At 42.4% G+C, this 26655-nt stretch overlaps 1 protein-coding gene across 4 annotated transcripts in view; it reads right to left on the bottom strand.

Annotated features, from left to right (window-relative positions):
- The window catches only part of IGF2BP3 (insulin like growth factor 2 mRNA binding protein 3), a 110402-nt gene extending 85602 nt beyond the window's left edge, over positions 1-24800 (bottom strand). For 2 of the 4 annotated variants that reach the window (XM_058421997.1, XM_058421998.1), the window contains exons 1-4: positions 24525-24779; positions 24264-24344; positions 23685-23906; positions 22362-22422 (exon numbers count right to left, since the gene is read on the bottom strand). In XM_058421997.1, coding sequence (XP_058277980.1) covers positions 22362-22422; positions 23685-23859 — 236 coding nt within the window. In that variant the 5' untranslated portion in view covers positions 23860-23906; positions 24264-24344; positions 24525-24779. Of the gene's footprint in view, positions 1-22361; positions 22423-23684; positions 23907-24263; positions 24345-24466 lie in introns of all 4 variants that reach the window. The other 2 variants (XM_040076349.1, XM_040076341.1) reach the window with 2 other exon arrangements.
- Positions 24801-26655: the final 1855 nt, after the last annotated feature.

Genomic DNA, 26655 nt, shown 5'->3' with positions numbered 1-26655 from the left:
GTTACATTTCTTCAAGGTAAGGAATATAAATTTGAATAAATACACTTGTTTCAATATTAAGCTTTTAATTAATCTAATGATGGACTATTTTCTAATATTTAGATGACTAACATTCCTCATTCCTTATGGGGAGGAGAGGGTTAGAATCAGTAAATTTATTGTATTTTCACCCCAAATTTACATCGGTTTTCACTTATCTAGTAAACAAAACATTCACTTTGAAGTGCTACTGCAAAGCCTGGCAGTGTGCTGGCTGCCTTCACAGCCAAGTCCTTTGTCTCCTCCCTTCCCCCAAAGTGAGAGAACAAATAAATGCCAGAGATGCCACAAACCCCTTGGGATTTACAAGAATGTGTAGATTAACACAGTTTCGGCTAGGCTCAGGTATGTTGGGCTAGTAGGGTCAGCCTGATCATCCTGGGGAGCTCTGGGGAAGGGAGAGAGGACAAGAGAGACTTAGAAGGTCTCAACTGCATTTTGGTACACCAAAGCAGCTAAAGTAAGTGTCTTGTGTTCAAACACTTTGTTCTACCTCCCTTTTTAATTGCTCAATACTGGCCTCAGAAAAAAAAAAAAAATCTTAACTTTTTAAGGACTTTTTATAACAGTTAAATTTATACAAGCCAGTGAAGTCTTGAAGCAAAACAAGTATTAGAGATGTTCCTGTCTAGCAATAAAATCAAAAGCTTTCCTTTTCGCCCCCAAATCCTTTTAAAATACGCTCCTTTCCCTAACACCACCACCTACCCAGGCCTGCAGTGAGTGTTTTACATCTTGAAATGCTCTTCCCAAGAGGCTTTGTTCAAGGCACAGGCACAGGTTACAGAACAAAGCCGCCTTGCCCAAGCTGCTCCTCATGTGGAGGTGACACCCCCAACACTACGGCGACCATGAGATCAAGCAACAAACGTGATTTGGCCAGAAAATAGAAACAGGTCTTAGTTTTGTAGCATTTCTCAGTTGCTTTCACTCCCTCTCAAGCAAGTAGGAGCAGATTTCAGCATTTGATCATATAAATAGGCAAGGAAGAGAGAACGAAACCCCAAACCACACACAACCCAGTTAAGGTTTCATTTTCAATAAAGCAGGGAAAGTCAGGAGCTGCCTCACTGCAATAGGGAGGGCAGAAAATTTCCTTGAAGGCTGCAAAATTTTCCTTAGACCGTGGTCTCAGCTAGTGATACTGCTACAAAACAGTCACCCTAAAGTAGCAATATATTGCTCTAAGGTATCAAAATAATCTCAAACTGCAACCTGAAACTTGGAAGCTGGGTCCTGAAGTAGAACATAAAAGGGGATGTTCATTCATTACTAAAAATACTGGGAAATTTTCATACAGCAAAACCCCAAACCACAAAATTGGCGGCCAATACACTATTCAATGTGCTTCAAATTGTGTTGTGCCATTACTCTCTCACACTTGTAGATTCAAATTAAATTTCATGAGTTTCATAGCAAGGAGTGCCATTCACAGAAGGATCCGAGCCCAACAGCCTTGCCACTATACCATCAGCAGGTCTCACCCCAGCCCCACGCCCAAGTTTGGCCACCAATGCTCGCACAGAACAAGGTATATCCACTGAGGAGAAGGGGGGGGGGGTGAGAGGGAACTCCTTTCCTGAAACACTTATACAAGTTTCACAAAACTACCACATTACATTTCACTTTAGAAGAAAAACCTACACATCTTCTCTACTGCTCAACACCCAAAAGATGGACCAAAAAAAAAAAGAAAAAAGCAATCTCTGCTTTTAATCCTCTAGTGCTGAGGACTAGCACAAGGTTTGGAGTTGGTTTTTGTTGGTTTTTTTTTTTCCTCTTCCTCTGTGACTTCAAGGGACTGAAAAAGTTTCATACAATTTAAAACTTTAGCCAGCCATCATTTGTAGCACAGAAATAACTTGAATGTTCTGAAAAGGAGATGAGCAAGGAAGAGATGCCACCTTAAATTTACTAATTCCCCTGCCACATTCATACACAGCAAAAGAAAAAAGGCAAGCTAAGTACAAAACAGGTACGGTCCTGTTGTGCACTCAATTTATGGCAATAGTGAGACACCTATTGTACAAAACTGAAAGGTCACTTCAAAAGTACAAGAATAGCTATAAACGCACCATTTAATTTGGAACTATTTGTACCTTCATCAGTTTCTTGGCTGCAAGTAATTTTAACTTGTCACCTAGTGCACAAGTCTGAAATCTGGTGCATACTGCTGCATGTGAAAATTTAATTATTTTTTTTTTCTGTATACCAATTATCCATAAGGAAAAAATATAAGTTAATAAAGCTTTGCGTGGCCAAGAGAGGAATCACACAGAATCAGCATAAGAGATCATGGACACATATGAGATTTTCCAATTTCATTTTCTATTAACCCCTGTCTAATAAGTCCTAACATAAGAATGCCTAAAAGCACACCAAGCTTGTACCTCTTTCCCCCTCTACACACAGGAAGGATAGCTAGAAATGACCCAGTTGCCTCCGTGTCCACAGGAGCAGAACAAGCAGCGAGCAGAGCGACCATCTCCCACGTGCTGCCAGAGCCTGCGGATGCGGCTCCTGCTCGGAGACGGCTCCTCCCGTTTCCTCCCGCGCTCGGGCAGCCCCGCGCAGCTCCTCCTCGCTGTACGGGCGATTTCACAGGCGCTCTCCCTACCGCCTGCATGCCAGCCCGCAGAAAACCAGCTCTAAAACTCCTCAAGAAAAATCCCAAACCAAATGCAAAATGTAGCAAAGGGCAAGGGACAAAGCTGGGTCCTGACTGAACAGACTCAACAGAGCAGCAGCTTCCACGAGGCTGCGTTCTGACTTCAGCAAGCGCTCCTTTGCACCGGGTCAAAACTCCACACAATAGGTGGGGAAAGGAAAGAGAAAAGCGTAGAGTATCTTCCTGGAAATACACTCCCATCTCAGGCAGTTAGCTCTTTCAGGATACTTGCCATCTTCCTCATGACCCTGCTTCCTTCAGCAAAGTAGAAATATGCAAAGATCCTATAGCATTTTTATCCTATAGTTTTGTAATGTTCTGCATTGAATAATCTCAAGTTTCGTTACTTTATGACTACTTGTTCTCACACCAAGCGGGTAAAACAAGAAATAGTCCTTTCTAGTCCCATGATGGTATTTTATTACAGTAGTCTCATTTCATATTTAGCCCACCTAGTCTTAAATCCTTAGTAAACCCTGCCAGCATTTCTCATCAATGTGACTCACGTAAGCTTTTTGTATACACTTTTTCCAGTTTAAGCAGATTTCTTAGTTCATTTTTCCCATTCTAAACAGGCATTGCAAATAGATGTCAACTGAAAAAAAAAAAAAAACAACTCTGGGCAAATTGGGTTTGTGCTCTGTATCATACTAAGGTTTTGGAAAGCTACTCATGGTCACAGCATGTGACTAGGTATCCTCACTCATTTCTCTTTTTCAAAGACACACAATAAAAAGTGTTTTGGGTAAGAAGAAAAGAGACTTCTCTGGTTTCTGTACAAGGTTAGTCCAGAAGAAATTGTTTGGCAATAATTTACTTTTCTTAAAAGAAACTGCACACATTTTGGTTCTTCTTCTCAGGTACTATCCACGTAACAGGATTCCGTTACTTTAAGCCACTGCTGACGACCATATGCCAACATATTTATTCTGGGGATGTTGAGAACCAGATCCTTGTATTTGGGGGACATAAATATCTCTGCCACACTGAAAGCAAGTAAAACAAGCAGCCACCACTGTGCTCCTTCACTAGGCAAACAGCATATTTGTGCTACACGTGTGTGCAGAGACAGAAAGGGCAAAGTACCACAAAGATGGATAATTTACTAAAAGCCATTTTAGCGATCCCTGAAGGGGTAAACTCTCTTAAATCAATACACAGAACAAACAGGCACAGGGGCACCCAGTGCTCCCAAACCACAAGAACTCTCCACACACATGAAACAATACTAAACCTGTCTTAAGAAAAAGGTAGTGGGAGAAAGAAAATGCTGAAATTGTGGCTTTCCTTCTTAATTTCTTTTATGTATACTCTTTCATTCTCTCTCTGCCCTCAATATATACACCAGGATTTTTTCCTTCAATATATCAAGTTCCCCTTCAGTTAAGAGGGTGTCAAAATTGTCTATTTTTGCATCCCTGTATTAACTCTCACTGTACACTTTCACTAATACAATCTCACTCTATGCTTTATATGACAGTTAGTAAATGCAAATCACATCAGATTGCACCTCCCCTTAGGGGAAAATAATTTTAAATAAGAGAAGATAGACAATTATAAAGCAAAGAACAATAAAGTATCATGCTTTTGCTCAGTCCCAATTTTTTTCCTCACAGATGTGTCAAAATTTTACTGTTTCAGAGGGGGAAAAAAAAATGCAAGTATCAAAGTGAGTGCACTTCCACACAATTGCACCCGCACTCTTACCAGACCCTTCTCACCATCCTCCCTCCCCCCGAAACATGGTGCCTCCTACTCCTTAATTCCCGTTTCTCAACAATAACACCACTTAATAGTCTCTTATTTCAGCAGCCATATGAACTACACACAACATTAATGCCTAAAACCCACAGAGTACAAACGTACTCCTTTTAAACAAGAGCCTATGGAAAAAGACTTAAACGTGTTTGAAAGGAGATCAAGTGAACATCTACAATGTTAGTCCATTCAACTGTTTGAACTCAATACCTATGGGATAGAAAGCAAATGGTCTACCTTTTCCACTCTTAAGAACACGCAAAGAGCAAATGCTCGTCCATTTCCTCTGTTCTGGGGCTGTACTGCCAATGCTGGTTACCTGGAAAAAGCCTTGGCACGTCACACCAAGGTGCAGAGTATGCCCATACCCACCAGCACCAAGTGCTGGTGCCCCCAGCACCGTCTCCCAGCTTGTGGTGCCCTGGCTCTGACAGCTACACGTGACACCACCGCAAACCCACCCACCAAAACAACCCTTCTTCTCCCCGAGCTCCAAAGAGCAGCACCAAGGCAAGAATTGTCAGTTCTCAGGGTTACTTCACTGATAACCCAAACTGAACATAGACAGCTGGAGATGAAATGTTAAAAAAAAGAATCAAAACACCACACAGCAAAAAACCCTTCTATGGAGTGTGGGTAACACCATACGGCAAGAAATGAGTTCTGTACGAAAGTCCTTGACAGGAACAGCCGTAGAAACAAAGTTAGCAACTCTTACGGCCAAATGGAAAACTGGTTATCAACTGAATTTATAGAGGAAGAGAAAGAGGTGTCTTATTGTTTACTCTGCAGCCAGCAAAATAAAAACAGGCAAGGAAAATCCCACACAAAAGCTACCCCCACACAGAGTTCATTAATTTCTCCCCTTCGGTTTGCTTAAAGTAGCTGATGCTTGGGCACAACAGAGTGAATCAGTGTTTTTAATGCTCTTCTAGTGGGAAGAAAAAAAGAAGCCAAGTTTACAGGACAAAATAAATAATCCTTAACTCTCAATTCAGATTGGTGTGGATGGGGGGAAAAGCAGTAGTTTTCTAGTTAAGGAGTGAGGGAGGGGGAATTGTCATTACTTTCTTCATGGTAAATGCAGGTAACGATACAGACCAAGCCACTGGAGTGGCTTACCCCACAAGAGGTTCTGTAGTGTCTGCCTGCCCCCCTCTTCACACTGAGATTTCATGGACTTAAGAAATCTTTTCACTCTAAGTTGTTCAGATTTGATTCCTAAAACTACCTCACAAACACCAGTAAGTCCATTCAAAATACAACTTGTTAAATGGACATTCTAAGCCATCCCTTTCTATAAAATTGTGGATGCATGTACTCATGCACATGTCTCAATGTACTTTTTCCTAAAAAGTCATTCAGATAAATACAAAACCAAAGGGTCACACTTCCTACCTAAAATGAAGGTATTCTGAACTTCTTTCAAAAATAAACTCAGGTTCAGTTAACGGACAAACAGATGTTTATATCAGTTATAATAAAAGGTATTTAATTTCTACTCTCTATCACAAGGCAGGCTGATGACACAGTTACTACATTTTTACAAAGCAAGCCATTGGCTTGTGAAACAGCCAGTTCATCTTGAACTTACCTAACAAAAGAAAGGAGAAGGTTTTCAAATACCGACTGGTTAAGAAACATCACCACTTTTTATTTCTGCACACTGATCTGGTCAGCACAATACTCGAAGAGGAAATGTTATTGCTCTAATTTCAGACCCAATTCAGCAATTCAAGCAGACAAAACTTGGCTAAGCCACAGGCAAACTGCAGCAATACTTCTCTTTGTGTTGACTCATTTAGTCCCAGACCCAGATTTAAAAGCAGTCTGTACTACCATTCAGAATAAGGATTTTCCATAAAATTTAGACAAAGAAATTTTTTTCTCAAAGCTCACGCAAGACATAATAGTTGGCTCCTAACTACACTTTCCCCCTTTCATCTTGCACATACAACCCAGAAAAGCAGCCGCTTTGGAGAGGTGCATTACCTCGGCATTCAGAGTGAAAATACGACTCTGGGATTACCTCAGAGACCCCTCTATGTATGCTGATGATCAGATTTCCTACCACTGCCTGCAGAGCGTGGTGTTTGCGCGCTGGCTCTCCGTGGGGCGAGCGGTCGGAAAGCCGCGCACTGCACCGGCCCGGCCGCGCAGCTCTGCCCCAAAGCCCCCGGGCTGCGCTCTCCCGGCAGGACCGGCCCCAACACCCCGCAAGGGTCCGCACCTTTGTGAACGGGCTGAGAGCTCAACAAGTACAGCCAGAAGATTCATACGGGCACATCTGAGTCACATCGTGCGAAACAGGCAAATCGAGCGGCATGAGGCCAGCCGTAGTTCTTGTGTTTACGTGGATCACCCCAACAGCAGGCTCTCTCTCACCTGTTATCATTTGCTTTAGGATTTAGCCCGACAATTCTACACGCCACTAATTAGACTAAAAATTTATATTCATTATTTGTGAATTCCCTTGAGTGGCCCATAAATTCATCTTAAAGGAAAATTCTGCCATTACCATATTAATGTTGAATTTCTAATTTTAAAAATAATAAATAAAACTTTCATTTTTTCAGGTGTTATTAATAGAAAAGGTTGTTAAGATTTTTTTTTAATAAAGAATTAAACACTGCTTTAAATCTAATGGGAAGTTTTATTGTCGTTTAGAAAAGTGGGCCTATCTTTGTGGGTTGTGACTTTTATGATTGGGTTGGTTTTATCTTTGGTTTCTCCCTCTCTTTTTGGGGTGGGAGTATATGAAGCTTTTTCTAAATGCTGCATTTTCTCTTTCCCTCCTCCTCTGAGCAGGAGTCTCTATTCCTTAAACAACTGTACTATGGAGCTGATTTTTTTGGCCAAACTTTTTCAAGCTATGGTCACTTGTCATTTATTCTCTCACCACACAACTAACTTGCAACTAACTGGGACGTGGATAAAAGTGAAAACGCTCATGAGGTGCACGAAAGATTGAAAATAAACACCTTTAAAAGCAAAAGGACTTCTAAGCATGCAAAAATGCTTAGTTTACTTAATATCCTTAATGGGACACAGCACTCAGCTTTTATCTTTCTTCTCCCCACCCCTCATTTTCTTCAGCCACCAAAATAGCCAAAGACTACTTCTCTCCCATCACCTGTTCTCCTAGTGCCCACAGGGCCCTGCTACTTGGAGCAGTCACTATTTCCATTACGAGCTAGCTATGAAAATCTACATCAGCTGTAAGAAGCAGCTCCAGACTGAAATTCACACAGGGTTCCCCTGCAGTATGTGGCCATGTAAGGGGCTAGGGAACAGTAGATTACCAAAAAAATTCCTTTTCTGTTCTTTCTTTCTTTTTTTTTTTTTTTTTGGACTTTCCAGTGAATCCAGATCCCTTTAAAGAGCCCAAGCTGCAGAAAGGAATGGTAAAGGATAATTCAGAGTAATTTCTGAAGGAAAAAAAAAAGGTACCAGGACTGCAATAATTCAAAAGCCAACAAGATACTTTGTTTTAAGCAGCTGCTTGATAAAGCCTCACAGTGTTTTCATTTTGCACATCTTCCCTACTACCATCTCTTACTCAGCAGGAGTTTGCAAACCAGTTAGAAATCCAATGGAAATAAGTGACACATAGCACATACTATGCAAAATTTTGGCAACTTTTTTTGGTATGGGAGGTATGGCACCAGATTAGATCTCATCTAACAATAACTCAGTGATTCACCCTTCTCAGACTGAAATATCCAAATAAAATTAGCAGCACTCGTAGAGGAATTCAGTAGCCACCATGCTGCTGAGACCAACTGCTCCACCACGAGCCTGTGTGTGCAGAGAACATAGGAAATGCTTCCCAGATTCCTTACGCCACAGCGATAGACAGGGAGTCCAACCTATTTTAGTCTCTTTCAGGTCACACTCAAGTGAAACTACAGTTGTTCATATTCAATTTGAGTTCACTGTACGCTCCAGATTAAACAAATTCAGTTCTGGTGGGGGGGGAGGGGGGAACAGGACTGGAAGGGGAACAAAACAGTACAAATTGCTCCTCTTGCTCCTCCTATATATACACTTGTAACATTTAGTTGCAAGAACTCTGTTACACAATCTCAGATCTACTTTTTTTTTTTTTTTCTCCTATCAAATAGCAGATTTAAAGCATTCAGGTTGAGAACAAGCTACTTCAGAACTCAAACAGAGCATGGCATTTGGGCAGTTCAGGCGCTCATCCCGCTTCACCACCGCTTCGTTGTTCCACCCCACAGGCGCAATTTTTAAAGAAAAGCCTCTTCGCTGCCTCTCTTGGGCTACTTTACAAGAACTGACAGACATTAATGCCCAGCTCCTAAAAGGATCTCAGTTAATGAAGATTCCTGTGGGGTCTAGAAAATGGAAGCACAAACACTCATGCTGCTGAAAACAACATCTAATTTCAAAAAGCTCATATGCTGTAACTAGAGTAAGCGAAATATATTCTTAGTCTGGTTTTAAGTGTATATGTGAACTTCAGCTGCCATACTGGCTCCCTGACATCTTTAAGTCTCTTCCATGATATAAAAAGACAGCAACAAGGGCAAACCACTTCATTTAGGCAACTGTATATATAATAATACCTAAAAATATTAATAGTCACAGATCTTAAAAGAGGAAAATAAACTAAAATTAAAGTTAACAAATGCAGAGAGAAAACCAATGCTCCGAAATGTACAGCCACAGGGTCTCTCCACTGTTTGGAGTCACTCAAAGTATTTAGGGTGTGTGTGTGTACATGCACACATGGCTTTCACTCTGCATCTGTACTGACTGAAACTTCCATTTTTATTACTATTTTTCAAAAATACATATACTAATCAACTCTGCAAGAGGACAGCTTACACTGACATGATAATTGAGCATTTGAAAGATACTATGCTCATCATCTCATGTTTCAGCAAAGCCTAACAACGACCTGCAGTTAATTTGCTCACATGACAAAACACCTTTTTTTTTTCTCTCTCTTTTAAATTAAAAAATTTCCTACCTTTCAATCTCAAGACAACTCAAGAAAAAAAAATTAAAAGTACTGGAAAGAGAAATTGTTTCTTTAAAATAAGTTCTTCTGTCTCAATAGCTTCAGTACAATAAGCCTTATTAAGACAAATTTAAAACAAACTTTTAAAGTATAAATAGATGCATGCTGTAGCCAAGACTACAGAGATACAGATACCAATTCTCACTTTGATGCTCCAGTCATTATTTCACTAGTACACTTTTTTGAACTAACAGGATGCCAGCAAGAAGAGCACTCGAGTGCTGTCCCTTACTAATGGCAATTCCACGTGGCCTTAAACTGATTAAGTGACCTAAATCAGATGAGATATAACACCTTCACCAGAGGAGTGCTAGAACCTGTGGGGTTTGCACTATCACCACCAAACAGCTTCTCTTCCTTCCTCTTGCTTTATCAATGCCTGAAAGTCATCAGAAGTGACCACTCTGCTCTTTGACTTGTCATTTTTATGCTGAATGTCAATAGATGGAGAAATTTCTTTTTTAAATGCCATTGCTTCTTCTGTATTTCTGTTACTTGTTCACTTTTTTAGTAATTTTCTCTGAAGTATTCTCCTCCACAACTGTAATGCCATTCAATTACACAAAAATTTTGCCGAGAGAATGGCACCAAATGAAATTATTTCTTAGCTGTACCTTCAGAAAAGTGTAACATGTTATTTAGAAGACCTGCACATTTGCCCCTCAAAACATTTTATACCTTTTAAGTATAGAATGCACCACCCTTCAGCTGGCATGTAGAACTAGAGACACACCTTGCACACATACGCAGTATTTTTTACATTAAGGTGTCATCTAAAGACTTATTACCTAAAAAAATTATCTTCTTAATTGACATGTTTTAAGAAGTTGAATTTATGCAGAAATAACCATACAATTGTTTTTTTTTCTTTGAGCACTAAGTTTGGTCATTGGTCAGCATAAGTATATCTACACAAGTAAATCCCCATGTAGAGTAAATAATTTGTATTGCCATAGTTAAAGCATCACAGATTGTGTGCAAAGTGTCTTTTGCAATATTTTCTTATTTTACTTAATAGGAATGCTGTTAACTATATCTTGCATTAAACTTCATTTTTAAGAATTACCAAAACAATCTTCTGTGCTTTTGTCATAGCAGCTTTGATTAGTGCATGCAGGCTTACATAGTATAATATATGAAAGCAATCCCTGAGCTTTCATACCAGGGCTTGATTAAAGCCTTAGAGTATCATTTCATTCTGTTCAACTGGAAAAGTCAACAACTAAAATTCAATTGTTCACTGACTTTAAATTATGCAACATTACAATTCTACAATTTCTTTCAAAGGGAAGGTATGCTGAAAAACTGCTTGTATGTAAGAGGAGTAAGTGTATTTTCTTTAGCAACCTTTACAGTAAATATAAAATTATTTCCCTCACATTAGTAATACTACTAAAAAAAAAAATCTGTTTCTAACTTTAGGTATATATAGAACAATTATATATAGAGAGAGCATATATAGAGCAATTATAAGATAAATACTATCAACTTTTAAATAATTTCATTAATTTTAATTTCTTTTTCACAGAAAACAGGATATAGCACAGGTTTTGAGGATGAATATCATAGCACTGACTTTTCCACTGCCATTGTAGATTTGAATACACTGCCATGACCAGAGAATAAAAAAATAGTTTACATTTCTGCACTGGAAAGTACACTCTTTACATAGCATTTAACACTGACATTATTTTAGTTCACTTCATATTAAACTAAGCAAAATCGTAATTTTGAATTAGTTATTTTTAAAGAGGAGAAAAGGCTTATATCATGATACAGCTAACCAGTTAAATCATAACTATAATTTATAAGTTAATCATCATTAACATCAAGATTATTTGTATTTAGTAAGTTGCAATTTTCAAAGACATGGCATTCTGCAGGGTATTTAAATCAAGATTATGAACAAAGTTTATATGAATGAAGATGATAATTTTGACCACATTTAATAAATTATTTAGCAGATAATTAGTTTGAATTTAGTTTGTATACAGATGTGCAGGCTTATTATCACACCAAGACAGTAATTACTATCTTATTTTTACAATCATATGGTACTGATTTATAAACAGAGACACCTAAATTAGGTGGAACTTGCCCCCACAAATAGATTGAGTTGCTTTTACCTTAGAGTAGAGTTTAGTATAGTTTAAATATGCCTTTCAAGGCTTCTAAATTCAGCAATTCCACCTGCATATAGATATACTCAGCAACTGAGGATTTAAGAACATTTTTTAAAAGAGTTGGAGAAAGTTAAACTAGCAAATTAAAAAAAAAAAAGTCTCAAGGAAGACTATGGTGTTGTAAGATATTTAACCACAGATATAAATCATCCTTCTTTGGGGGTTACTAACCACTTTTTGCTAACACTACTGCTTGTGTGTCTTCTTTACTCCCCACGATCATCCCCCCCAAAATTCAGCTTGTTTCAAGTTATGCTGGCACCAGCTTTGTGCCTAGTGCTGGGCTGTGCAGCGACACAAAGCCACCAGCAACAACCAGAACTGGAGCTACCAAAAGCCCCAAAACAAAGCGATCACTCCCTCCCTCCCTCTCCTCCCCCTCTAAGACACATTTTAATACCTCACAACCACATACACGTTATGCAGAGAGCAAGGGAAGCTCACAGGGCTGAATGTTAGAGAGAAAAGGGGTCAGGACACCTCCTCAGCACCCCCAAACCAGGCCAAGCTCTCCTCATCTTGCCCCAGTCTCAACAGGTAGGTGACACACCAGAGCCACCTCCAGAAAAGTGTCACTGCACAAATGCCATTTGTTCCCCTGGAATTTGCAGGCTTTCATCATGTTAAAACATGACTAAGTTTTGGACAGACTTTTCCATGTTTTGCCCTTTTTATTTTTCCTTTTACTGCTGTTTTCCCCCAAAGGTACCACCCAAAATGATACATCCGGTGACACAAGCAAGAACTATGTCAAAGAGAGTCTTTCTGGAATACAAAATCACATGTGATTTCCACCAGCAGTCTCTAGCTTAAAAAGCTAATCTTAACTTCAACTTTCATCTGAAAAACCATTTTTTCCAAGTGCTCTAGCACAAAACACAGCACCACTGTACCGCGGGAGACGGACACAACCACACGCGTGGTGCTGGATCCGAACAGAAATCTCAGTTTCGTCTTGAGATGCTGAGCTTAGCATGTGCAAAACCAATAATAGTCATACTGGGTGAACTGCAAGGATCTGGTGATGTCAGCACAAGGGCCAGGAAGAAAAGCAATATGCCTAAGCTTATTATTTGCCACAGAGGCAGGCAAAATCCAACCCCGGCCAGTGAATGCAGTTCTGCAATTTTAGTGAAGCTAGGCAAACACAAAGGTAGAGTAATCCTCATAATTTCAAGACTTCAGTTAATGACAAGTCTTCAAACTGTTTTCCCAAGATTACTTTCAAGAAAAAATGGGTAGCTTCAACTATAAGTAGGTTAAACACAATTCTGCTCGTGCTTTGAGTTCAATTGAACAACTGCCATAAAGCCCAGTTGTACAAAGTGTACACCACTTTTATCTAAAGCTTACCAATCTATGTTAAATGGAGAATTTGGGACATATTTACATGTCAACAATCACTTCTTCTTTAAGAGTAGCTAGTGCAAAAGAATAGATAGAAATTACATTATTTATAAAAATTCTCCCTCCAAGGCATGACAGGGGGAAAAAAAGAAGAAAATTTCTAAACAGAGGTATATAATGCACCCTAAATAAACACAATGAGCAGCAACCCAGAGCAAGGCATCAAATAGAACAGGAACTCACCATTAGTTATTAGGACTCACTACTACCACTGAGGAAAAAATCTTAATATTTTATTTTAAAAAAATCCTCTGCTTTTTGTCTGTTACAGCAGTGTGGGGTGTTTCAATGCTTTAAGGAATGGAATTTTTTTTTTTCCAAGTATTTCAGCAGAATAGGCATTCTGATGCATCTTCAAATGAACTTGTATTAGCAGTACAAGAACAATTTTACACCACTCCTACTGAGTTCCAGAATTAAACTCTGAAAAGAAATTTAGTAACGAGTACACTGTGTTTAAAAAAACCCAAACAATAAGAGCTGTCCATTCCTCACTTATTTCTCATCCTATGTTAAAAGTTTCTGTGTAGGTAGGAAATTCATGCAGCCAGGTAATAAACAAGTATTGAGGTAGTGCACCGCTTCTCTCAGGTCCATAGCAGCGCCTCCTGATTAGCAACGGCAGCTTTTAACACTTTTGGTTAGCATCACACCAAGTTATGCTGCTGCCCACCACCACCTAGAACTCACCTAAATAACTGAGCTCCTGTTAACACAAACCTCACCGTGAGAGCTCTTGCTGCTGATCAGCAGCAGCAGCACCCGCTGTGATCAATACCACGAAGGGACACTTAGCATCCAACCCCGCTCGCCTGACCCTGGTGAATAGCTCCCTCTGTGCACCAGAGCACTGGTTTTCCACAAAGAAAGATGTGCTTCATTCAGGAATCCTGCTGCCTTGGTGGGAAAGGACACTTGTGCTCTCTACAGCACAGAAGAAAATAACTAACAAACCAGTACCTCTATGGTGAGGGGAGCCTGTGCGAGCTGGTGTACAGTCAGCAAAGTAATTTGAAAAATTATTTCTAAATTTGCAGCAATAGTCCAAGATAGACAATTTCTTTTCCCTAGCCATTACCTGAATAAGTTTGCCACCAAACTTTCACCAGAAAATAATTTAAAGCATGTATATCAGAATTCATATTTAAAAAAATCCCAACATTTACATTCTATTCTATAAATATATTCTACCGTCATGGATTAAACTATTACCTAAATTCCTCTAACATCCCACAAATTATGTTTTCCAGGCACTGTCCAAAAGAGACCCTTCTCTGACATTTTTACTTTAGATGTAGGAGGAAAAACTGAACTACTCTTCCATGATAACCAGGAAGCCACCATCACGAGGAATTTCCCCTGTGCATATAAACCAAATAATCCACCCTATCACAAAAAATGAATTTCTATATTATCTGTTCCATAACTGTTTTAAAACTACTGCTAAAAAAAAAAAAAAAAAAAAAAAAAACCACCACACCCAACCCAAAAACTGGTGTCTTTTGCCTTTACTAGATAGATGCATTTTCCCTATCAAAGCTAGAGACATTTTGTCAACTGTTTCCCAAGAGTCTCCTCACAGCACACTTGGGATTCAGGATTCCCTCCGATAGCAGGGGAAAAGGGGCAGGAAGAGTGCAGGATCAGGCCTTAAGATAAAAGTTGAGTGGAGCACCTGCACAGCACAACTCACCCGAGGCAGGGATTCCCCCTCCCCTTTCTACAGCCAGCCCTCCTGCCCTGGTTATTCCTAGAAAATGAGAGCCCAACCTTGATCAATGCATGCTAGATAGTTAATGAGTAATTCCAAATCCAAGCCCAACTAGCTTTTTACTCCATCTCTGACTGCTCTTTAATATGAAATTTCAGGAAAATAAGTAACTGCAAAGCCAACTAATAACTTAAGCTTATTATTTTTTCCAACAGAAATTTTTGTTCACACACTGAAGTTCCATTTATTAGGAATTTTTATATCTGCACTACAATTTCTAAGGCTCCATTAAGGTGAAGTGGGTTCCACTTTTGAGGGAAAAACATATAGAAACTTTACATTTAAAAACTAAAAAACAATTTACCAAAACAATAAAACACTGCTATTTTCAATGAGGGAAAATGTATTAGACACATGGTGTAGACTACATATTTTAAAATAACATTCCTAAAGTTCAGCTGAGCATGAAAGTTAATCTTTCAAAAGTGAACATTCAGCTCCAGTTGTGTTCAAGGGTATTGGTACTAGGGAAAAAAAAAAAAAAAAAAACAAAAACAAAAAAAACCACACCACCACCACCTCAAAACCCCCAAACTTACTATTTTTGTAACTTCTCCAGATATTTTTAGCTATGCCTTGCTTAAACTGCAAATTATTTTATGGTAATAGAATCTTTTAAAATGCGTATTTGGAGATATATATACACACACACGAGAGACACATATATACATACGCATTCTCTTTGAAACTACTGATTGGTGAGAAACACTGCAGAGGCTACAGTCACAAGATAATCAAGACACTAAAAAACTTAAAATGGAGTAAAGCCCTTCCCAGCTGGAGATCTTCCATTTCAAGACAGTTTCGTTTCTGTACTTAGCCCCATACCCAGGTAGAGTGGGGTCCTGCTTTGACTCATTATCAGTGTTCTCATCCAAATTTTAACTTAATTAAGAGCACAGAGTGCCTCCTCTTGCAGGTTAGTGGCCATTTTCCCTTCATTCAGCCCTGCAAAAGGACAGTTTGAATAGATGCTGATTCCCTTGCACCATGAAGAGACAGGCTATAGGGGAAGCTCATGGCTGCTGAGGCTATGTTGAACAGGAGACCCTTTTATACTGTAGGTTCCTCTTGTGCCAGCTGTCACAATAATCACAAGTCAGCAAAATAACAATTAATATTATAATTTTTCATTTTGAAATTTCAATGCAGAATTGCAGGGAAAAAAAATGGAAACCCACTATTTTTGGCACCACTCTTTTACTGACATTACTCATAGAGTATTCTAAAGTTTACCAGGGTCAGTATTAGGGTAATGCACTTCATTTGCTAAGTATCTCACGACATGTATCAAGATTTTCTTCTCCGTTAAATAAATGCATCTTCGATAACACACTCACAAACCAATACTGAAGATCTGGAAAGAGCAAAACCAGGAAGTCGTACGAAACTACAATTTTTTGATACTTACACAAACACCTAGGAACTCTTGCTCCCACACAGAAATTTTTCAAAGCCAAATTACATATTCCAGTTGATGACAAGGAACAACTGTCACTGAAGTATCCAGATGGACAGACATGCCCAGAGAGGCACGCACTGGGCTCAGTGGTCTCCCCAGCATACCCCCAACACAGACACACGGGGAGATTTTTTTAATGGCATATTCCAGATACTCTCCTTGTTTAGACAGCAGAGGTAACACACACCCAGCAAAGATGCAGGGTGAAAATGTGTTCAAGCGCCTACATTTGACATGCCCAGGAAAAAAAAAAAACGGAAAAATTATGGAAGCCTTAGACTGAAACTATAAAATAATGCTCAAGTATTTGATTCCATCATGTTTCTAGACAAAATAAGGGAGAGTTATGGTTTTATCTTAGCTTTCAACAGTAATTAACATATGACTTTACATAATTCTATATTCTGCATCATTATAGATGAAGAATGGACTGATGTGTGGAGATAGACTTTTTGCATTTGAAAATAAAAGTACACTAAAAGAGAATGGTCTTTAAGCATTCTAGAACTACATAAAGCACCTTGATATTGCTAAATGTATCAAACCTATTCCAACTTCTCAATCCATCCCACTCTATACACAAAGCATGAAGCTGTCACTTAGATTTTAGGGCATTCAACTTTTGCACATGCTCTCTACCCATTTGCTGATTCTGAATAATTAAATACCAATGATAAATTTTACTCCTAAATTACAGGAGAAAAGGTCCTACATCAATATCATCCTGTGCCTATCTCACTGGACTCACGTAAGGATGAAATCACTAGAAGAAAGAGTGTCTTTAGCTGTGGTCCATGCCACCATATATATTTTTACCAAAATCCCAGGACAATAAAAAACCTAAAAGATAAGATGACCCTAAGGAGAGGAATAGGTTTAAGGATAGAAGAATCTTTTTTTGTGAGGTTCCTTGAAGGACTAGCCCTGTCCATGGCCAAGCATTAGATGTATTTTAATTCTGTCTGGGTCCCTCTCTCACAGGCATTATGGGAAACATCACGTCTTCTGTTAGGCAGGTAAATCTCAAGCCACTTAAAATTTTTTCAGGTCAAAACTAAGCATTTGAAGTCCACCCAGTAGCTAGCCAGAAGCCATAAAAGGACTCCAGCACTGTGGAGTCCTATGCTCTGCACTTAAAAGAGCGACTGAAATGAACACAGCCCCATTTTACAAAAATACCACCTTCAAGGTCTCAAAAATGTGGAAAATGTTATTACCCCATGCTCGAAGGGAAAAAAAGGGAGAAATAATAAAAAAAAAATCTTAAACATTTCCTGATCATATTTTTACTACCCTTGAATTACACTTCCAAAATGTTATTTTTTATTCCACCCCTTTAAAATTTGCCATATCTATGCACAATTTGAAGTCCACTACAAGTATATTTCTCGGGGTACCTTCTGTAAAGGGAAACTAGCAAAACGAGAACAGGACCAATCTTTCAGGACACACATTTACAGCTGTGTTTCATGCGTTCCAGCTGATTTTTAAAAACTGCAGCAGGAAGGGATTTTTTTCTTAATTAATGATCAAACAGTATGAGGAACTATAAAAATTAAATTTCCCACAATGTAACAGTTAACATGGTTGATGAAGATTGTCTGGTTTTGTCATAACTCATTGTCTGTATAGGAATAGTCACAACTGGTGTTTCCACTCTAGTTGTAAAATTTCAAAGATTAAAACAAATGAATCTTGTGTTCACATCTGCAAAAACAAATACTGAAGCAGAATGAAAACTTTAAATCACCATGTGAAGTTTTGGCCCCTCACTCTCAAAACCACTAAGTTTGCACAGAGAGAACAGAAAAGAGAACAAATACAGCCAAGAAATGGCATATTTTCTAACATGTCTTCTTTGAGCATATTTCTACCTACTTGATATTTACAGAAGCAAAACCAAAAAATCAATGTCATTATTTTTTTTTTTTTTTTAATAACTATGACCATTGCAGCTACCACACATACTTCAGCCTCACAAAACCATTTGCCACCGTCTTGTGCACACAGGACACAAACCCTCATTATACTGAAAATTAGCAACACAATCCAATTCCCATCTAATGGTCGGTCTCCTGTGGAACACAGGTGGTTGCATGAGGGGGACTTGGGGCCTGTTTTCCCCAAAGCAGCCTTCGGACACCTCAGTGTCAGAAGTGAAGCCCAGCTGGCAGGCCATTGCTGTTCCCACAGAGCACCATCACCTACAGGGTGCAGCTCTGTTACTCAGTTCTGCTCCCTTCCCAAACCAATCCCCCAGAAGAGACAGTGAATTTATCTTCTCAACAAAGAGCCCTCAAGGTGGGGGGCAAAAAAAAATAACTAACCTTCCAACTGGAAAAACACCCCATCATTACCACAACTGAGGCACTTGTGAGCATTTTAGGTACCTGAGGGCCCCAGGAGCAGGCAGAGCGGATCAGGTCCGGGTGGGAAGCCCACCTGGACATGGAAGCCAGGCCGGGAGGCTGCGCCAGGCACATCCCCAGGTGCCCAGAGTTGGCGCCTGCCCTCCCCCCTCATTACGCACAAGTGACATCAGGGCCATTTGAATAATCAGATTGCAGCCTACATCGCCTCGTGAGATACCAGCTGCTCTTGGATTGCTGCGAGGTAGTACCCAAAGCCTCGCACCGCAAGTTCCACGCACGCCACGGGCAGCCGCCATCCTCCTCCCGCACTGCTGCTTTGCGAGGAGAAAACTCCTCTGAGTAGTGGCTGCGACTAACGGTGCCCTGCCTTCCCTCGCAGAGCGTGACTCGCAGTCGAAATCATTACAGTGCCTCCTCTAACTTCTGCACAAAGTGACCTAAACCCTTAAATATTGCAATAGCCTTCTTCCACACCAAGGGGTCCGAATGCAGAAGTGCTGCATTCCTTTGGCATTCCCTAGAGATTTCAATAGTAAGTCAGGAATCTACTCCTGAGCTTATTAAATGTTTTGCACCTCCCCCAAAAAGATTCCCCACCCTTCCATCAAGAAAACCTTGACCAGGGCTCTTTTTTGAAGGACAGCATTTCTCCTCATCTGTTTTTCAAATGCTTCCAGGGAAGTGGTGGCGGGGAGAATGCCACACACAGGCTCTCTCCTTACTTCCTTCCACAGCAGGTAGGAAGGCAATTTTGCAAACCTGGGTGTGCCCACTTCAAATCAGAAGATCCAGCAAGGACTGGAATGCAGTGACTACCGGGCCCAAGAATTTTGCCCTGAATAACAAGCCAGGCACACTCCATGTCTTCTAGATTCAGCTCAACTTTATGGCAATCCTAGCTGACACCACCTCTTGACCTTCCTTTATGTGACAAGGATATGGATTGCCAAACCCTTACCCTTTCCTCTCGTGCACCTCAGCCGTCTCTGGAGAAAGATACCCACAAACTACCTTTCTGAGGGATAATGTACACACTCTGGTTAAAAAATAATAAATAAAACAACAGAAACTCCCACAAAAATCATGTTTAAGGAGGCTGTGAGGAGGGGAGCTAGGAGCCTCCATGAAGCCGCCTCAAAGCAGCAGAGGTCAATACAATGTATTGAATAATTTCGTTGCACTACAAAACAACTTTTGCTCTTATGAAGCAATCATTTGACCAAACTATTAATTGTACACTCATGCTGAAAGACTTGATGCATCCACCTTTTTTTTTTTTTTTTTTTTTTTGATGGCGTCCCTTCTCCAGCCGTATCTCGAGCGCTGGAGAGCACAGGGCTCTTTGGAAAGGGCTTTCCCGGCCTTACAGCGTGCAAACACACTGGGTGGGCCTGCCCAGCAACCCCCCACCCACCACACCCCAGCACTCCTGCACCCTTCTCTGGTGCAAAAAGATACAAAGACTTCAATTAAGTTACTTTGAAAACACCTTAAGCACTCCCGCCAACAATACTCAACATTTGAAAACTGTGTTTTTATATGGAACTAGCAACACTAAGTACGCTCCTAGTGAGCAATGGTAAGAAAAACAAGGGGAAAAAAAAAAAATCTCCAACTTTTTGACACCCTCCGGCCTCCCCCTGCCCCCCCCCCCCCAAAAAGACATCTATAAAAGGAACAAGAGAGTCACTATTACATATGGAGGCCACCGAATGAATTTTAAGTGGCACTCTATATTAGATTTCGGGAGAGGGGGAGTGGAAACAAAGGGGAAGGAAGTACAGTCATGAGAAATACAATTTAATTTTCTGTTCAACAGTAGTATAAATCTGAACTATATCTAATACATCCCAACATGATAATGCACGATGAAACAGTGTTTTAACAAATAAGGGCTTTGGGAGAAGGAATATGTGTATGCTGATACAATCACATCTGCAATTTTTTCAGTATGCCTATATGCAGGCAACACATGCCTAGAAAAGTGCTTTAAGTCCAGTGCAGGATTCTTTTCAACAAGTTACACACAGATAAATGTTTTTGATAATTGCTAATTCACAAAGAGGACACGGTACCCAGTACAAAGAATGGACTTTTACACCACTTCAGCTGGCAGCTGAAATAACAGAAAAATACTTCTAAAGACATTAAACAATGATTAAAAAAAAAAAAATGGGAAAGAACCAGTGATTTTAAATTTACCTTTATATGAATGCAATGAATTTCTTTTCAAAAGCATAAATAGAATGCTCTTTGTACAAGCTTAAGATTATTAAGCATGATAGTAAATTAATTTATTAGACTAATAGGAAATCATCAATTTTTATGTCTCACTGAATTTTCTTCTTAAATCTAAAAGTGCATTCCATCTATGACAGTATTTTTCTACCAAAATATATGAAATGTAGGCTACTGTAATTCAAAACTATATTCATTGCAGATTAAAGGAAAAAGAGCACATACACCATATTAATTTTCAATGAAAAGTATCAAATAAATGTAACCATAAAGATTCGCATGCAATGAATTTATCCAGAGAGGGGTTCCCCCTACCCTTAACTAGAGAAAAAAAGCCTCCATACTTTTTTCTCAAGCGAAGCTTTCTTCTAAGACTAAACAGATGATCAAACTTGTAATTCTCAAAATACCATGATACAATGCCCATTGAGACAGATAAACCATCTTTTCCAATCAACTGTTTAAAAATACTGTAATTTTAAAAATAATCCTGAAATAGTAGAAGCCCCTTGTAATAAAGTTTCACAGACAGACATACTTCCCAGACTGAATAATGGAGTGCAGGAATAAGCACGTGGAAAGTTTGATCTTTTTTTTTTTTTTTTTTTACTCTCTAGTGCATGCCAGGTTTTCTACCATATAAATATTTGTGAAAGAAGCAGGCTGAATTGCTATAGGCAGCATAAAAATACTACTGCATTATTTCAAATATTGCTGCTTTACACGAGGCCAAACAAAATTATTGCCTTGCAAAAATTAAACGTACGTTTAGAAATTAAGGATGCATAAATCCTGTCCTTACAGGGAAGGAGTCCTTCTCCTGCTGCTTCTATAGAGCAGCTCAAAATAGCGATGATAAAATCCTCTCAAATACAGATGAGACTTCTACTATGTGCCTGTAAAATGCTGCAGACTCCAACATGGCAGGATCAAAAAAAATATAACCACCAGTATATTTACAAGGTGCTTTTTGTTGCTGAAGCAGAGCTCACGTGCTTGCCCGTTACACAGCGCACAACACCACATTTCATTTCCTGCTAGCACACAGATTTTACCTCTTCTCACGGAACTCTAAATTTTAAAAATCTACACAATCATTTGCCATCAGACCATAATAATTTGCTTCTCCCACAGAAAGGTATCCTTTCAAAAAATAAATTAAATAGTAGTTAATTGCTGCTGCCTTGCCAAGACACTATTAGAAATACATGGGGTTATTCTAGAAAACCTCTCGGACTGCACTGAGTGCACGTCTGTGGGTTTAAGAAAGCGGTCCATTTATCTACAGGGAAGAGAAACACAAACCTAAGCATTTTTCAAATTGCTTCTCACTGGATAACTAAGGGCAAGGGGCGGTGCGGGGCGGGGGACGGGGTGGGGGGAGGGGGCTGGGGTACGTGGATAAAAATAAATTACCTTTGTCTTTTCGGGACCGAATGTTCAACTTCTATGAGTTTCCCATGCAGCTCCACTTTACCTGCCGAGATAAACAGAAAGGGGAAAATATTCGAGCGCGGCTGTGCGTCCCCGTCTCCAGGAGCGGGCTCGCAGGGGTGCGAAGCAGGAAAGAGGAGCGCAACACGTTAGCCCATTCATCGGCAGCCCGTGCAGCGGCGGAGCGGGGCCGTGGCGCGGCCCGGGAGGGCGGCACAGCCCGGCGCCCGGAGCCGCGCCGCTGCCGCGGGGGAGCCGCTCTGCCCTCGGCGGGGCCCCTTCCCCCGCCCCGCGCTGCAAACAGCCCGCGAAACGTCGTGTGCGGGGAGCCGGGCTCGGCCCCGTCTCGGGGAGGGGGAGCGGGGGCTCCGCCGCCCCCCGCGCCGCCAACTTCGGGCGATTTTCTGCTCGGAAGCGGGCGGGAAAAGAGCCGAAGGGAGGCGCGGAGCGCAGCCCGAGCCCATCTCCTCCGAGGCAGTCTCTCCCGGCAGACCTGAGCCCATCTCCTCCGAGGCAGCCTCTCCCGGCAGACCTCCGCAAAACCGCTTCACGCGAAAATATTTTTTTTTTTTTAAACACACAAAAACAGGATGTCGGGGCCGGGAGCCGGCGCTGCTGGAGGCGGTGATGGGTGCGTGAGAGCAGCGAAGAGAAACCGAAATAAATAACAGGGCAGCCCGGGGCGGGGGGGGGCAGGCAGGGCTCCCCCTCCCAAGTTTAGAGCAATTCGCCGTCTCGCCCCCAGCCCCGCGGCCTAAGGCAAGTCGAAGGGAACCTCTGCCCTCTCTGGGGGAGGCGGCCCCTGCGGGGGAGTCCAGCTGTGCCCGGGGTGGGTGTGTGCAGCCGCTGCCCCGCGCAGGGCTCCGCGCCCGCAGCCCGCCTCCGCCTCATTGCGCTCACCGCCCCCCCCCCCCACCTCCCCCCAGCCCCCAATGCAGCGAGGGCCCCCGGCCGGGCAGGGCTGGCCGCGGGGCTTGGAAAAACATGGGAACGGCCGCGCCGCGGGTCTCTGGGCCCAGGCTCCCGCCCCTCCCCGGCCACTCCAGGGGGCCGCCGCCGCGTAAGCCCCGCGTAAAGGCTCCGCGGGAAGGCCGGGCGGCTCCGGCCGCGCTCGGAAAACAACAGTTCCCACCTCACCTGGGGCCGGAGGGAACAGGGACCCCCCCGGCGCCCCTCAGTACTCCCCAGAGCAGCGGCGCGGCCCAGGCCGGCGCCGCAGCCCCTCCGCGGCCGCGGAAGAAGGCGAGCGGCGGGAGCCGTCGGGGCTGCGGGGAGAGGGAGGGGGTGGTGGAAGGGGCCGCTCACCTGAAAGTGCCTCGATGGCCTTCATGGCCCAGCTCTCGTCGGGGCAGTCCACGAAGGCGTACCCCGTCTTCACCAGAAACTGGCCCGAGAAGGGTATCTTGGAGTCCTTAAAGAGACTTTCCAGGTCGAGAGGGCTGACGTTCTCGCCGAGGTTGCCGATGTAGAGCTTGTTCATCTTCCTGGCGGCTCGGGGAGGCGCGCACCGCGGGCTGCAACCCTCGTCTTGCGAGAGGAGGTGGGGAGGAAGGGGGAAATAAAACAAAATGCGATGGAGGAAGGAGAGAGCGAGAGAGAGAGAGGACAGGGAGAGGGAAAAAAAAAAATCAGATCTGCAGCTTGTGTCCCTCCCTCTCTCTCACTCAAGGGGTAAAAAAAAAAAAAAAAAAAAAAAAAAAAAAAAAAAAAAAAAAAGAGAGAGAGAGAGAGAAAGAAAGAAAAAAAGCGTGGCCAAACGGGAGCCCTAAGTGCCTGCCGTGCTACCCGGGCGCATGGGGGGCACGGGGGAAACACCCAGCGCCGGGGCCGCGGATGGCGGGCTGAGAAGAGGAAAAGGAGGAGGGGAGGGGAAAAAAAAACTACTTTTTTTGTCTTGCCCCCAAGCCCCTTTGGCAGCAGCAGGCGGACTATGAAAATGTCACACTACGTGCATGCAGGCGCCGCCTCTCCGTATTAAAAAAAAAAAAAAAAAAAAAAAAAAAAAAAAAAAAAAAAAAAAAAAAAAGAGAGAGAGAGAGAGAAGGGGAGGGGGGGAGGGAAGGATAGAGAGAGGAAAAAAAAATTACTTGAATATTCCGGCTTTTTGAATGAGCCACGTGTTCAAACTACAAATCAACTTCTCACGTGAGGAATCCCAGCTCTTCAATTAGCGAGTGGATGGGGCGCACACACACTCACGGAGGAGGAGGAGGATGGCTGGGGTGAAGGACGGGGAGAGGGGTGGGGGGAGACTGGACAGGACAGGACAAGTTTAGAGAGGGCCGGAGGGCGGGGGAAATGGAAACCGGAGTTGGGTGGGCTCCGGTCTGCGCCGCCTCTGCCCTTCCGCCGGGGGAGTCCGCTCTGCGCGCCCCCTCCGCCCAAAAACGGCTGGGCGGCCGCACCTCCCCCCGTGTGAGCGGGGTGTGATCCCGGGGAGGGAGGGGAAAAGGCACCGCAATGCCCGCCCCCCCGCCCCGCTCCTCCCCCGCCGTGCCAGGCGGTGGGGATTATTCATCGGGGTCGTGCCTGGGCGATCCCGCTCCCCGGCAGTATGGGTTGGGGGGAGGAGGAAAAGGGAGAGGAAAAAGAAGGGGTGCGATGGCGGGGGGAGGTGGCCAGGGAGAGAGCGGGATCGGCTCCCGCGCAGCGCCGCCGCGGCTGCGTGCTGGGGGGCTGCGGGGCGGGGGCGGGGGCGGGGGGTCCCTCCAGCCCCGGAGGAGCCCCATATGGTAATGATCCCGCATTACTCGCGGTGCCTCTTGCGCTGAGTCTTATGGAAAGGAGAAAGAGGAGAGGGAGAAGGGGGAAAAAAAAAAAAATAAAAGAAAAAAAAAAAGGGGAAAAAAAAAAAAAAAAAAAAAGACAAAGGGGTGGAGGAGAGTTGGGGGATGATGAAGAAGAGAGTCCTGGGGCGAGGGAGCTGCCCGGCCCGGGGAGGGGCGGGGGGGGGCGCGCTCCCTGCCCATCTGGGCAATGGTGGACGGCGTGGGGGGAAACGCGAAGGCACCGTTGCCCTCGGCTGGTAACGGCACACAAAGGGATTTGGCGACCCCCCTCTTTTCCTCCCCCCCTCCCCCTGCCCGGTCTAAGGAACCATTCATAATTCTCCACATTCGTACAGATACAATGGTGGGCTTGTGGGGGAGGGGTTTGGGGGTGTGGAGCCTTTCCAGGGCAAACAAAACGTTGCCTGAAGATGAAGAAAGGATACGGAAATGAAAGCCAGCACTGTGTTTAATACAGCGATCTACTAGGTTTTGTTTAATAATTCAACGCACTTTAGCCGAAGGTTTCATTTATTCCGTGGTAGGCTTCTTGTGGTACGTTTTAATAGGTATATCCATGGAAAATGGTTAAATACTTTTATTAGTGAGCAGTGACTGGAATTCCACATGTCCTGTAGTACGTCTGGAAATCCGTAGTAAAGAGGAACGCTTCCTAGCTTTGTGCCTAACTTCTAATAAGTATACAATTGAGAGGGGCGGTTTAAATCTCCTTGGAAGCCGTGCTGGGGTCAGGCTTTTGTTACGCACGCTGCGGCCGCCGCAGCTCGGCGGCGGTGGTGGTGGTACCCAGCGCTCGGGGGGTGAGTCAGCCGCTGAAGATTTCTCTTGTGGTGGTATGATGATGCAAGGAGACATGGCTCACCATGAGGCTGGAGCCCCAGACCATTGTGAAATTGTCAGGGGCTGGGGGGAATGCCGCAGTAAGTTGGAAACACGGCCCTTTTGTTGTGTGCATCCAAGCGGTTGGCTGACCAAAAACCTAATATTTGTAATTTCGACCCATTGTTTAATCTCAGGGTTATTTTAATGAACTTTTAATTGTCAGGTTGTGATTGAGAAAATCGAGTGTTTTGTGTTTCACTAATCAGAATTTAATCACAACTTCCATTTTGTAGAAAATGAGCAAATAACTATCATGAGGTTAGAAAGATTTTTTTTTTTCTTTCCTAGAGATTTAACCTGTTTATGACTTTTTGATTTTGGACGTGGAATTCTTTCCTAAATGAATTTGTATTTCATAACCCTACTCTGTATAGTCTGCTTAAAATAAATAATTGCTTATCGAAGTTAAAAACAGCCCCCGCCAAACAGCTGAATTCTTAGTTAAACTTGTGAAAGGAATTAGTCACTGTTCCTGCAGATTAATTGCATTCTTCATAAATTTGATTTGCACTGCATCTATAAGGCAGTCTGCATGTGATCATTTCTACATGGTTGATCTGTAGCATTATGTGGCATTTCCTCTTAAATTCCTAAAACAGGGTGCA

The sequence above is a fragment of the Hirundo rustica genome, chromosome 1 (assembly GCF_015227805.2).
Source record: "Hirundo rustica isolate bHirRus1 chromosome 1, bHirRus1.pri.v3, whole genome shotgun sequence".
Taxonomy (NCBI): domain Eukaryota; kingdom Metazoa; phylum Chordata; class Aves; order Passeriformes; family Hirundinidae; genus Hirundo; species Hirundo rustica.
This window is presented reverse-complemented; position numbering and strand designations above follow the sequence as displayed.